The 12425-nt window shown below is 57.9% G+C and overlaps 2 protein-coding genes across 4 annotated transcripts in view; one reads left to right on the top strand and one right to left on the bottom strand.

Annotated features, from left to right (window-relative positions):
• Nucleotides 1-4346: 4346 nt before the first annotated feature.
• GAL3ST4 (galactose-3-O-sulfotransferase 4) lies at nt 4347-10552 on the bottom strand. 3 transcript variants are annotated; one of them, XM_086871771.1, is made up of 4 exons: nt 9346-10552; nt 7906-8077; nt 6418-6661; nt 4347-5925 (listed from the first exon to the last, which is right to left on the bottom strand). In XM_086871771.1, exons 1-4 carry the CDS (start codon nt 10550-10552, stop codon nt 5143-5145), a joined length of 2406 nt encoding a protein of 801 aa, XP_086727897.1. In that variant the 3' UTR covers nt 4347-5142. The 3 variants fall into 3 exon arrangements, with proteins under 3 accessions (XP_086727897.1, XP_086727899.1, XP_086727898.1); XM_086871773.1 differs by having other exon boundaries at nt 7906-8187; nt 9346-9429; XM_086871772.1 differs by lacking the exons at nt 4347-5925; nt 6418-6661; nt 7906-8077 and adding an exon at nt 8698-8902.
• Nucleotides 10553-10604: 52 nt separating this feature from the next.
• The window catches only part of STAG3 (STAG3 cohesin complex component), a 43895-nt gene continuing 42074 nt past the window's right edge, over nt 10605-12425 (top strand). The window contains exons 1-2 of the mRNA XM_086871742.1: nt 10605-10654; nt 11672-11756. Of these exons, the coding sequence (XP_086727868.1) occupies nt 11674-11756 (83 nt within the window). The 5' untranslated portion in view covers nt 10605-10654; nt 11672-11673. The remainder of the gene's footprint in view (nt 10655-11671; nt 11757-12425) is intronic.

The following is a 12425-nucleotide window of genomic DNA, read 5'->3' as shown; positions in this document are numbered from 1 at the left end:
TCCCGGTTCTGTTCCCGGTGCGGCAGCGGCTCTCCCCGCAGCTGGCAGAGGTTGTCCCGGTTCCGTTCCCGGTTCTGTTCCCGGTGCGGCAGCGGCTCTCCCCGCAGCTGGCAGAGGTTGTCCCGGTTCCGTTCCCGGTTCTGTTCCCGGTGCGGCAGCGGCTCTCCCCGCAGCTGGCAGAGGTTGTGCAGGTGTTGTTCCCGGTTCCGTTCCCGGTGTCTCTCCCGCTGTTCCCGGTTCTGTTCCCGGTTCCGTTCCCGGTTCTCCCGGTTCCGTTCCCAGTTCCGTTCCCGGTGTTCCCGGTGCGGCAGGGGCTCCCCGCGCAGCTGGCAGAGGTTGTGCAGGTGTTGTTCCCGGTGTTCCCGGTTCCGTTCCCGGTTCTGTTCCCGCTGTTCCCGGTTCCGTTCCCGGTTCTCCTGGTTCCGTTCCCGGTTCCGTTCCCGTTGGGGCAGGGGCTCTCCCCGCAGCTGGCAGAGGTTGTGCAGGTGTTGTTCCCGGTTCTGTTCCCGCTGTTCCCGGCGCTGTTCCCGCTGTTCCCGGTTCTGTTCCCGGTTCCGTTCCTGGTGCGGCAGGGGCTCCCCGCGCAGCTGGCAGAGGTTGTGCAGGTGTTGTTCCCGGTGTTCCCGGTTCTGTTCCCGGTTCCGTTCCCGGTTCTGTTCCCGGTTCTCCCGGTTCCGTTCCCGGTTCCGTTCCCGGTGTTCCCGTTCCGGCAGCGGCTCCCCGCGCAGCTGGCACAGGTTGTGCAGGTGTTGTTCCCGGTGTCTCTCCTGCTGTTCCCGGCGCTGTTCCCGCTGTCTCTCCCGGTGTTCCCGGTTCCGTTCCCGGTTCCGTTCCCGGTTCCGTTCCCGGTTCCGTTCCCGTTCCGGCAGCGGCTCCCCGCGCAGCTGGCAGAGGTTGTGCAGGTGTTGTTCCCGCTGTTCCCGGTTCCGTTCCCGGTTCTCCCGGTTCCGTTCCCGGTTCCGTTCCCGTTCTGGCAGGGGCTCCCCGCGGAGCTGGCACAGGTTGTGCAGCAGGACGCAGCTCAGCAGCAGCGTGGGCAGGAACCGCGGCTCGGTGTCGTTGCGGTGCCCGAGGCAGCGCCAGCGGCCCCGGAGCCTCCGCAGAGCCCCCCGAGCCCCCCGGGCCGCCAGAGCCGCCCCCCGGTTAAAGCGGCGCTCCCCCTCCGAGCCCGGGTCAAACTGGGCCGAGCCGGGATCAAACCGGGCCGAGCCGGGGTCAAACCGGGCCGAACCCGGGTCAAACCGGGCCGAACCCGTGTCAAACCGGGCCGAGCCCGGGTCACAGCGGGCCGAGCCCGGGTCAAACCGGGCCGAACCCGGGTCAAACCGGGCCGAACCCGGGTCACAGCGGGCCGAACCCGGGTCAGAGCGGGCCGAGCCCGGGTCAAACCGGGCCGAACCCGGGTCACAGCGGGCCTCCCCCGGCCGGAACGGCCGCAGCAGCCAGGGCAGGAGCGGGTCCCGCCGGGAGCCCAGGAAGTACGGGGGGATGGCCGGGGAAACCGGGCTGGGAGCGCGATGGGAACCGGGAACCGCCGGGTTTAAACCGGGATTGGAACCAGGATTGGAACCAGGAACCGCACAGGGAATCGCCGGGTTTAAACCGGGATTGGAACCGGGATTGGAACCGGGATTGGCACCGGGAATCGCCGGGTTTAAACCGGGATTGGAACCGGGAGTCAACGGGTTTCCACCGGTATTCCCCGACTTTTCATGGATATTCCCCGAATTCCCACAGGGATCCCCCAAATTCCCATCGGAATTCCCGGGACAACTCCCGGTGTTCCCCCCTGAATTGCCGGGACAATTCCCGTTATTCCCGGGACAATTCCCAGGACAATTCCCGGGATGATTCCCGTTCCCATCCCCGTTATTCCCGTGGTCATTCCCGGTGTTTTTCCCGGGACAATTCCCGTTATTCCTGGGACAATTCCCGGTGTTTTCCCTGGTCCAATTCCAGTTATTCCCGGGACAATTCCCGGTGTTTTTCCCGTTGTTATTCCCGGTGTTATTCCCGTTATTCCCGGTGTTTTTCCCGGTGTTATTCCCGTTATTCCCAGTGTTATTCCCGGTGTTTTTTCCCCCGCTGCTCTCCCACCGCCGCTGCAGCCGCCGGAACAGCGCCGAGTGGCGGATCGCCGTTCCCGGCCGCTGGAATTCCACGTTCCAGAGGCAGCCGCGCGCGTCCACCGTGGCCTGCAGCGTCAGCGCCTGCCCCGCCCTGTCGCGACTGTCGCGATTGCGGCGGCGACTGTCGCGATTGCGGGGGTTGGGGGGGGCGCGGATCGGGATCCGCAGCCGCGCCAGGACCCCCGCCAGGCTGGGCAGCGGCCACGGGCCCGGGAAATCCGGGAATTCCGGGGCAGTTCGGGGGTTTCCCGGTAAAAATTGGGGGTTTTCGGGTGGAATTTGGGAATTTTCGGGGGGAATTTGGGAATTTTCGGGTGGATTTTGGGGGGTTTCGGGTGGAATTTGGGAATTTTCGGGGGGAATTTGGGAATTTTCGGGTGGAGTTTGGGTGTTTTCCGGTAAAAATTGGGGGTTTTCGGGTGGAATTTGGGAATTTTCGGGTGGAATTTGGGGGTTTTCGGGTGGAATTTGGGAATTTTCGGGTGGAGTTTGGGGGTTTTCAGGTGGAATTTGGGAATTTTCGGGTGGAGTTTGGGAATTTTCGGGTGGAGTTTGGGAATTTTCGGGTGGATTTTGGGGAGTTTCGGGTGGAATTTGGGAATTTTTGGTTGGAATTCGGGAGTTTTCTGGCAAAAATCGGGAGTTTTCCGGTGAAAATCGGGAGTTTTCCTTTGGAATTTCGGAGGTTTCGGGGCTCCTGCGTTTTTTGGGTGGAATTCCCGAGTTTTCCGGCGGGATTTGGGCGCCCCCGGAGCTTCCCGGAGTTTCCCGGCCGGAATTCGCCGCTCTCGGGATTTTCCTTCTCCGGATTTGGGATCGGAGCCCGAAATTGGGGCCGGGATCCGCCGGGACCGGGAATTTCGGGCTGGAATTCTCTGGGACCGGGAATTTCGGGCTGGAATCCGCCGGATTTGGGAATTTTGGGCTGGAATCCGCTGGATTTGGGAATTTTGGGCTGGAATCCGCCGGATTTGGGAATTTTGGGCTGGAATCCACCGGATTTGGGAATTTTGGGCTGGAATCCGCTGGATTTGGGAATTTGGAGCCGGGATCCGCCGGGACCGGGAATTTTGGGCTGGAATCCGCTGGATTTGGGAATTTCGCTCCTGAACCTTCTGGATCCGGGAATTTGGAGCTGGGACCCTCTGGATTCGGGAATTTCGGGCCGGAATCCGCTGGGATCGGGAATTTGGAGCCGGGATCCTCCGGGATCGGGAATTTGGAGCCGGGATCCGCCAGGATCGGGAATTTCGGGCCGGAATCCTCCGGGATCGGGAATTTCGCTCTGGAATCCTCCGGGATCGGGAATTTCTCCTCCACTCCTCCTCCTGCTGTGTCCCGGCTCGCTCTCTCCTCTCCCCCCGGGCCGTGCCCCCAAATCCCCGGGAAGCTTTGGGGGTCCCTGGGCAGGTGCAGCCTCCGCCCTTCCTCCCCTTCCTCCTCCTCCTCCTCCTCCTCCTCCTCGCCCCGGCCCAGGATGGCCACCACGGCCCCGCAGACATCGCGCAGGATTTTACAGACGGAGCTGCGGGACACGCCGAAGGTGGCCTCCAGCGCCCGGTACTCGGTGCGGGAGCCCAGGCGGCTGAGGGTGAGCGCCAGGCGCACCTCGGCGGGCACCGCTCGCCTCATGGCCGTGTCCCTGCGGCCGATGGCCGCGCCCAGCCGCGACACCAGCGCGTCGAAGGTGGCCGGCAGCAGGCGGAAGCGTTGGCTCCACTCCCGCCCGCCCAGAGATTTCTCCCGTACCGTGGACCAGAAGGCCGAGCTGCGGTGGCGGCTCCAGACGCGCCCGCGGCGGCGGCGCGGAGGGGCCTGAGGGGAGGAGGAGGAGGAGGAGCGGGGGGGGAGGAGGGCGAGGCGCAGCGCGGAGAGGCGGCGGCGGCGCTGCAGGAGGAGGCGGAGGCGGTGCAGCAGAGCCAGGCGGCGGCGGCGGCGGCGGCGGCGGCGGCGGAGGAAGAGGAGGAGGAGGAGGGAGAGGGAGGCGGCGGCGGCGGCCATGGGCGGCGCCATCTTGGGGAGCTGAGCCGGAGAAGGGCGGAGCGCGCATGCGCGAGGGGGGGGCCCCGTGGTTTCCCGCCTCGCGCGTGCGCTGGGCAATCCCCCGCTTTCCCGCCTTCCACCCCGGCCAATCGGATTTCGGCGCCGTTTAATCCCGCATTCACCTCGCGGCTCAGCGAACCAATCAAGCGCTCGACGGAAATGATTGACAGCTCACCCAGCCAATCAGCGCTCGTTTATTGTGTGAGGTGCGAAGCGAGGCGAGGCGTGAGGCGAAAACTCTCCGAATTCGCCAAAAATAAAATAAAATAAAATAAAATAAAATAAAATAAAAAATTTCCCCCCCTCAAAAAAAAAAAAAAAAGCGGAAAAGCGTCGTACCTGCCCCGGGGGAAACTGAGGCACGGAGTGGTTACAGGGATAAATTCCTCAAATTCCCGCCGGGATTTTTGTACCTCACGGATGGAGGGGGGGAAACTGAGGCACGGAGTGCTTCCATTTAAAAAAAAAAAAGAATTCCCAAAAAACTCCTGATTTGTACCGCCGTTCTGAGGGGAAACTGAGGCACGGGGAGCATTCCCGAGGGGAACGTTCCCAACATTTCCCGAATTCCTGGAATTTGCCGGAGCGGTTGTACCTTCCAGGGTAGAAACTGAGGCACGGAATAATTCCGTAAAACATTCCCGGAATTCCCGGGGGTTCCATCCCGATTTTTGCGGGGAAAAGGGGAGGATTTTGTACGGAAAAATCCCCCAAAATCCCCGGAATTCCGCGTGCCCGGCATCGATACCCTTTTTTTCAGGAGGGAAACTGAGGCACAAATTATTTCCACAGGGGAAAAAAAACCTCCCAAAGCCGGGAGGCGCCATTTCTGCGAGGGAAACTGAGGCACGGGGAGGGGAACCACCACGATTCCAACCCCGAATTTAACGGGGGGGGGGATTTTTTGTTGTTTTTATCCCAGGCTGAACCGCGGGAATCGTGAGGGAATCGTGAGGGAATCTGGGGAATCTCAGCCCCGGGAGACGTTGCCGAACTGCCGCCGCTCCAGCAGATCCTTGTAGGGCAGCTCCGGCATCGCCATTCGGCCGCAGAGCTCCCGCTCCTCCCCTCCCAGCCCTTCCCTGAGGGCGAATCCCAGGATTTGGCCGCCTCCCGGCGGTTGGAAAGGCCGCAGGTTCCCGTCGGGAATGGCGCGGGCGGGAACGGGGCCGCCTCCCCTCAGGCAGAGCCGGGCCAGCTCCTCCCGCCGCCGCCTCAGCGCCGCCGCCTCCCGCCGCAGCCGCGCCAGCCCGAAGCGCTCGGCGTGGCGCCAGAAGGTGCGGTTAAAATGCGAATAAAGCGCCCAATCCAGGGAATTCCAGGCCCGCAAGCGCCGAACCTGCCAGGCCGGGATCTCCCGGGAGGAACCGCGGGAATTGTGAGGGAAAGTATCCACGGAATTGGGCGGCCAGCACAGGCGCTCCCTCAGCAGCACCAGGGACTCGTCAAAGCGCTCGGCCAGGAGAACCAGGGGGAAAACGCGCTCCAGCTCCGCCAGCAAGGCCGGGATCTGCGAGGGCTGCGAGGGCCGCGGGAGGCCGAAGTCGAACCACTGCAGGTCCCGGGCGTAGTGGTTGCCGCGGGCTCCGGGCTGGAAGAAGCGGGAGGGGGAGGCGAGGAAGGCGGCGAGGGAAGGGGAGCGGCGGAAGGCCGGGGAGGCCGCGCGGAAATAGGAGAAGGCCGAGGCGCCCAAGGAGCCGGGGTCGCGCACGATGGAGAAGTAGAAGCTGTCGTTGGGCATCACGCGCTGCACCTGCGGGGAAAAGGGGGTTTGTTTAAGGGGTTGTTTTTTTGGGGGGGGGTGGAGAAGTGTCCAAAAAAAATAGGAAAAATCGGTCAAAAAATGGGAAAATTCCCATCGAAAAATCTCCCCCCAAAATCCCTAAAAAATCCTCAAAAAACTCCACCAAAATTCACAAAAAAACCCCCAAAATCTCCTAAAAAACACTGAAAAAAACCACCCAAAATTCTCAAAAAATCACAGAAAAATCCCCCCAAAATTCCCAAAAAACCCCCCAAAAATCCCAAAAAATCCCCCCAAAAATCCCCAAAAAATCCCCCCAAAAACCCCAAAAATTCCCAAAAAACTCCCCAAAAATCCCCAAAAATTCTCAAAAAATCCCCAAAAATTCTCAAAAAATTCTCAAAAAATCACAGAAAAATCCACAAAAATCCCCCGAAAATCCCAGAAAATTCCAGAAAATTCCAGAAAATCCCCCCGAATTCCAGGAATTCCCCTCCATACCTCCTTGAGGTGGAACCTCATGTGGTGGCCCAGCACATCGAAGGTGTCCCCGGGCCGGAAGCCCCTGACCAGCTCGGCCCGGAACATTCCGGGGTATCCGAACTGGTAGCGCAGGGGCAGCGCGAAGCGCAGGCGTCGCTCGTCGGCGTATCGCGACAGCAGGTTCAGCACGCTGCTGCCGCCCGTCTTGTGCGTCTTCAGGAACACCACGTGCGAGCGCGGCCGGCACGCCCCGGGGGACGAGCTGTCGCGATAGAGACGTGTCGCGATAGAGACGTGTCGCGATAGAGGGGGGGAAAAAAACAACCCCCAAAATGTCGCAATTTGGGCTCAAAACGCGGCCGGGAGCGGGGATGGGCGGGGTCAGGGGGACGGGGGAGGGGGGTTGGGTCGCGATAGTCGGGGGTTTGATCGCGATATGGCGATATTTGGTGTTGTGGTTGCGATATCTCACAGCAAATATCGCGATATTTGGTGTTCTGGTTGCGATATCTCACAGCAAATATCGCGATATTTGGTGTTGTGGTTGCGATATCTCACACCGAATATCGCGATATTTGGTGTTGTGGTTGTGATATCGCAGTCGAATCGCGATATTTGGTGTTGTGGTTGCGATATCTCACAGCAAATATCGCGATATTTGGTGTTCTGGTTGTGATATCTCACAGCAAATATCGCGATATTTGGTGTTGTGGTTGCGATATCTCACAGCAAATATCGCGATATTTGGTGTTCTGGTTGTGATATCGCAGTCCAATCGCGATATTTGGTGTTGTGGTTGCGATATCTCACAGCAAATATCGCGATATTTGGTGTTGTGGTTGCGATATCTCACAGCAAATATCGCGATATTTGGTGTTGTGGTTGCGATATCTCACAGCAAATATCGCGATATTTGGTGTTCTGGTTGTGATATCGCAGTCGAATCGCGATATTTGGTGTTGTGGTTGCGATATCTCACACCGAATATCGCGATATTTGGTGTTCTGGTTGTGATATCTCATGGAATATCAATTTTCCCATGGAATTCCCAGATTTTCCCATGGAATTCCCAGATTTTCCCATGGAATTCACAGATTTTCCCATGGATTTTTCCATGGAATTCCCGGGATTTTCCCATGGAATTCCCAGGGATTTTCCCATGGATTTTCCCATGGAATTCCCAGGGATTTTCCCAAGGATTTTCCCATGGAATTCCCAGGGATTTTCCCAAGGATTTTCCCATGGAATTCCCAGGGATTTTCCCATGGAATTCCCGGGGATTTTCCCAGGGATTTTTCCCATGGAATTCCCGGCATTTTCCCAGGGATTTTCCCGGGATTTGGGGTCTCACCTGCTCCCCCCAGGAGCCCCAGGGTGACAAAACCCCCCCGAATTCCCCCCGTTTTTTAGGGATTTGAACCCCCAGGAATCCGGGGATTTTCCCAGGATTTTCCCACGGAATTCCCGGGATTTTTCCCACGGAATTCCCGGGATTTGGGGTCTCACCTGCGGCGCTGGGGCCCCCCCAGGAGCCCCAGGGTGAATCCCACGGCCACGCAGACGCCCAGGGCGGCCCCGAGCGGGGCCAGGCGGCGCCAGCCGGGGGGGGGGGCCCCCATGGGATCCCCGAATTCCCGCTCCGGTCCCGGAGTTCCTGACACGGATCCCAAAAAAAATCCTGTCATGGATCCCAAAAAATTCCTGTCACGGATCCCAAAAAAAATCCTGACATGGATCCCAAAAAACCCTGACACAGATCCCCGAATTCCCGCTCCGGTCCCGGAGTTCCTGACACGGATCCCCAAAAAAATCCTGTCATGGATCCCAAAAAATATCCTGACAAAGATCCCCAAAAAATCCTGCCATGGGATCCCCGAATTCCTGCTCCGGTCCAGGAATTCCTGACACGGATCCCAAAAAAAATCCTGTCATGGATCCCAAAAAATCCTGTCATGGATCCCAAAAAACCCTGACACAGATCCCCGAATTCCCGCTCCGGTCCAGGAATTCCTGACACGGATCCCAAAAAAATCCTGACACGGATCCCAAAAAATCCTGTCATGGATCCCAAAAAAATCCTGCCATGGATCCCAAAAAATCCTGCCATGGGATCCCAAAAAATCCTGCCATGGGATCCCCGAATTCCCGCTCCGGTCCCGGAGCTCCTGACACGGATCCCAAAAAAAATCCTGTCATGGGATCCCAAAAATTCCTGTCATGGATCCCAAAAAAAATCCTGCCATGGGATCCCAAAAATTCCTGTCACGGATCCCAAAAAATATCCTGTCATGGGATCCCAAAAATTCCTGTCACAGATCCCAAAAAATCCTGACAAAGATCCCCGAATTCCCGCTCCGCTCCCGGAGTTCCTGTCCCAGATCCCAAAAAAATCCTGCCATGGATCCCAAAAAATTCCTGTCACGGATCCCCAAAAATTCCTGTCACGGATCCCCGAATTCCCGCTCCGCTCCCGGAGTTCCTGACACGGATCCCAAAAAAAATCCTGACACGGATCCCAAAAAACCCTGACACAGATCCCAAAATTCCCGCTCCGATCCCAAAAATCCTGTCCCGATCCCAAAAAATTCCAGTCCCGATCCCAAATTCCCGTCCCGGATCCCCAAATCCCAATTCCCAGAGCTCCCAAATCCCATTCCCGGTCCCATTCCCGGTTTTTCCCCATCCCATTCCCGGTTTTTCGGTTTTTCCCGGTCCCATTCCCGGTCCCATTCCCGGTTTTTCCCCATCCCATTCCCGGTTTTTCCCCATCCCATTCCCGGTTTTTCCCGGTCCCATTCCCGGTCCCATTCCCGGTTTTTCCCCATCCCATTCCCGGTTTTTCCGGTTTTTCCCGGTCCCATTCCCGGTCCCATTCCCGGTCCCATTCCCGGTTTTTCCCGGTTTTTCCCGGTTTTTCCCGGTTTTTCCCGGTTTTTCCCCTCTCACCGCGGCCTCGCTCAGCTCCGCCGCATCCCGGGACGATCCCAAAAAACTTCCCGGGAATCTCCAGAAAACTTCCCGCGAACGCCGGACTTTCCCGCGAACGCCGGACTTTCCCGGGAACGCCGGATTTTCCCGGGAACGCCGGACTTTCCCGGGAACGCCGGACTTTCCCGGGAACGCCGAGCTCTTCCCGCTTTTCCCGATCCTTCTGTTCCCGGCCCCGCGGAACTTTTCCCCCTTTGTCCCCGGCCCCGCCCCGGGAATGGGGAGGAGCGGCCGGGAGGGAACGGGGGAACTCGGGATTTGGGATTTGGGAATTCGGGAATTCGGGAATTCGGGAATTTGGGATCGGGGATTTGGGATTTGGGATCGGGAATGGGGAGGAGCGGCCGGGAGGGAAAAGGGAACGGGGAATTCGGGATTTGGGATTTGGGATCGGGGATTTGGGATTTGGGATCGGGAATTTCGGGAATTTGGGATCGGGAATTCGGGATTCGGGATTTGGGATCGAGAATTTGGGATTTGGGATCGGGAATTCGGGATTTGGGATCGGGAATTGGGATCGGGAATTCGGGAATTTCGGGATTTGGGATCGGGAATTGGGGAGGAGCGGCCGGGAGGGAACGGGGGAATTCGGGATTTGGGAATTCGGGATTTGGGATTTGGGATCGGGAATTTGGGATTTGGGATCGGGAATTCGGGATTTGGGATCGGGAATGGGGAGGAGCGGCCGGGAGGGAAAAGGGAACGGGGAATTCGGGATTTGGGGATTTGGGAATTCGGGATTTGGGATTTGGGATTTGGGATCGGGAATTTGGGATTTGGGATCGGGAATTCGGGACTTGGGGATTTGGGATCGGGAATTTCGGGATTTGGGATCGGGAATTCGGGAATTTGGGAATTCGGGATTTGGGACAGGGAACGGGGCAGAGCGGGAATGGATTCGGGAATTCGGGAATTTGGGATTTGGGGAATTTGGGATCGGGAAGTGGGGCAGGGAATGGGATTTTAGGGCCAGGAACAGGATCGGGACTGGGATTTGGGATCGGGAATTTGGGAATTCGGGATTTGGGATCGGGAATTTTGGGATCCAGCCCCCTCCGAACCCCGAATTCCCGGCAGAATTCCCAAATTTCGGGGGATTTTTGGATCTCTCCCTACACGAGGAGGCCCCGCCCACTCCTCGCATAACCACGCCCACTACTCGCATATCCCCGCCCCTTCAGATCACGTGATGGGGGACCTGTCCCCGCCCCCCGAGGCGCGGGAAAGTGCCGGCCGCCATTTTGTTTTGGCGCGAAGCGAGGCAGGCGTGAGGCGGGGGGGGGCTGGGCGGGCTCTTTTTGGGGAACTTTCGAGGTTTTTCGGGATTTTCGGCCCCGCGAAGGGGAGGGGAGGGCGCGGGGGGCGTTCGTGGCTTCGTTGAGGTGGGGTTTCGGGGAGCTGAGAGGTTCCGATCCTGCTCCTGGGTGGCGGCCGAGGGGTTTTTTATGAGGGCGGGGCTTCTCTCCCCTCATTTCGGGTGGAATTTCTGAGGGGTGGGATTCACCCCCACCCCTCAAATTGGGCTCTGGGAGGCTCAAAAGGTTCCGATCCCCCCCTTTTAGTGCGATCCGGGTGGGATTTGTGAGGGGGGGGGGGGGGGGAGAATTCCCTCGTTCCAGGGGGGTTTTGTGAGGGAGGGGCTTCACCCCCACCCCTCAAATTTGGGTTCGGGGGGCTCTGGGAGTGTCCCTGGTGGGATCCGGGGGGGTTTGGGAATTTTTTGTGGGAGGGTTTTTCAGGGGTTTTGGGGGGTTTGAATCCAGTGAGGCCTCACCCCCCTCACGTTGTGTTCTGAGGAGATTTTGGGGTCCCACCCCCGCATTTTTCGCTTTTTCAGGGAATTTTGGGCTCCCACCTTTTCTCCTGAGGGGATTTTGGTGATCCCATCCCTCATTTTCCCCTTTTCAGGGAATTTTGATGATCCCACTCCTCATTTTTCCCTTTTCAGGGAATTTTGGGCTCCCACCTTTTCTCCTGAGGGGATTTTGGGGATCCCACTCCTCATTTTTCTCATTTGAGGGAGTTTTGGTGATCCCATCCCTCATTTTTCCCTTTTCAGGGAATTTTGGGCTCCCACCTTTTCTCCTGAGGGAATTTTGGTCCTCCCATCCCTAATTTTCCCCTTTTTCTGGACATTTTGGTGATCCCATCCTTCATTTTCCCCTTTTTCTGGGAATTTTGGTGTTCCCACCCCCCATTTTCTCCTCTGTCGGGGATCCCAGTCTCGAGAAACCCCTCAAAAATCCCCATTTTTCCCACTTTTCCCCACTTTTTCCATCCCCAGCCATGGCTCTCCGCCGCTCCCCCCGCGTCCGTCCCTCGGGATCCTCCTCTGGATCGGTGCCTTGGAGCAGCTCCCCCCCCAGCCCGTAAATTCCTGGGAATTCCCCCAAAAAAATCCTCAAATCCCCTTTCTCCCAAGTTCCCCCAAAATTCCCCCGGATTTTGGCCCATTTTTCCCACTTTTTCCCTCCATCCCAGCTCCTTTCTATCCAGTTTTTAACTATTTTCAGTCCCATTTCTCCCATTTTTTCCCCCCGTTTTTCTCCCATCCCAACCCCTTTTAATCCCGTTTTTCCCAAACCCTATCCCATTTTCCCCACCTTTCCCCACATTTTCCCCCAATTTTTTTCCCAGTTTTCCCCCCATTCTTCCCAATTTCCAACCCCAATTTTTCCCCCATTTTTTCCAGTTCTTCCCCCAATTTCCAGCCCCAATTTTCCCCCCACTTTTCCCATTTTTCCCCCAATTTTTTTCCCAGTTTTCCCCCCATTATTCCCAATTTCCACCCCCAATTTCCCCCCAATTTCCCCCCCAATTTTCCCCTCATTTTCCCCTCATTTTTTTCTCCCAGTTTTCCCCCCACTTTTCCCACTTTCCCCCAAACTTTTCCCAGTTTTCCCCCCAATTTTTTTCCCATTTTCCCCCCAATTTTTTCCCAGTTTTCCCCCACTTTTTCCCATTTTTCCCCCCATTTTTTCCTCTCAATTTCCCCCCCAATTTCCCCCCCAAATTTTTCCCATTTTCCCCCCAATTTT

This window comes from Cyanistes caeruleus, chromosome 37 (genome assembly GCF_971803275.1).
Source record: "Cyanistes caeruleus chromosome 37, bCyaCae1.hap1.1, whole genome shotgun sequence".
NCBI lineage: Eukaryota > Metazoa > Chordata > Aves > Passeriformes > Paridae > Cyanistes > Cyanistes caeruleus.
Note: the sequence above shows the minus strand (reverse complement) of the source record. Positions and strands in the feature narration are given on the sequence as shown.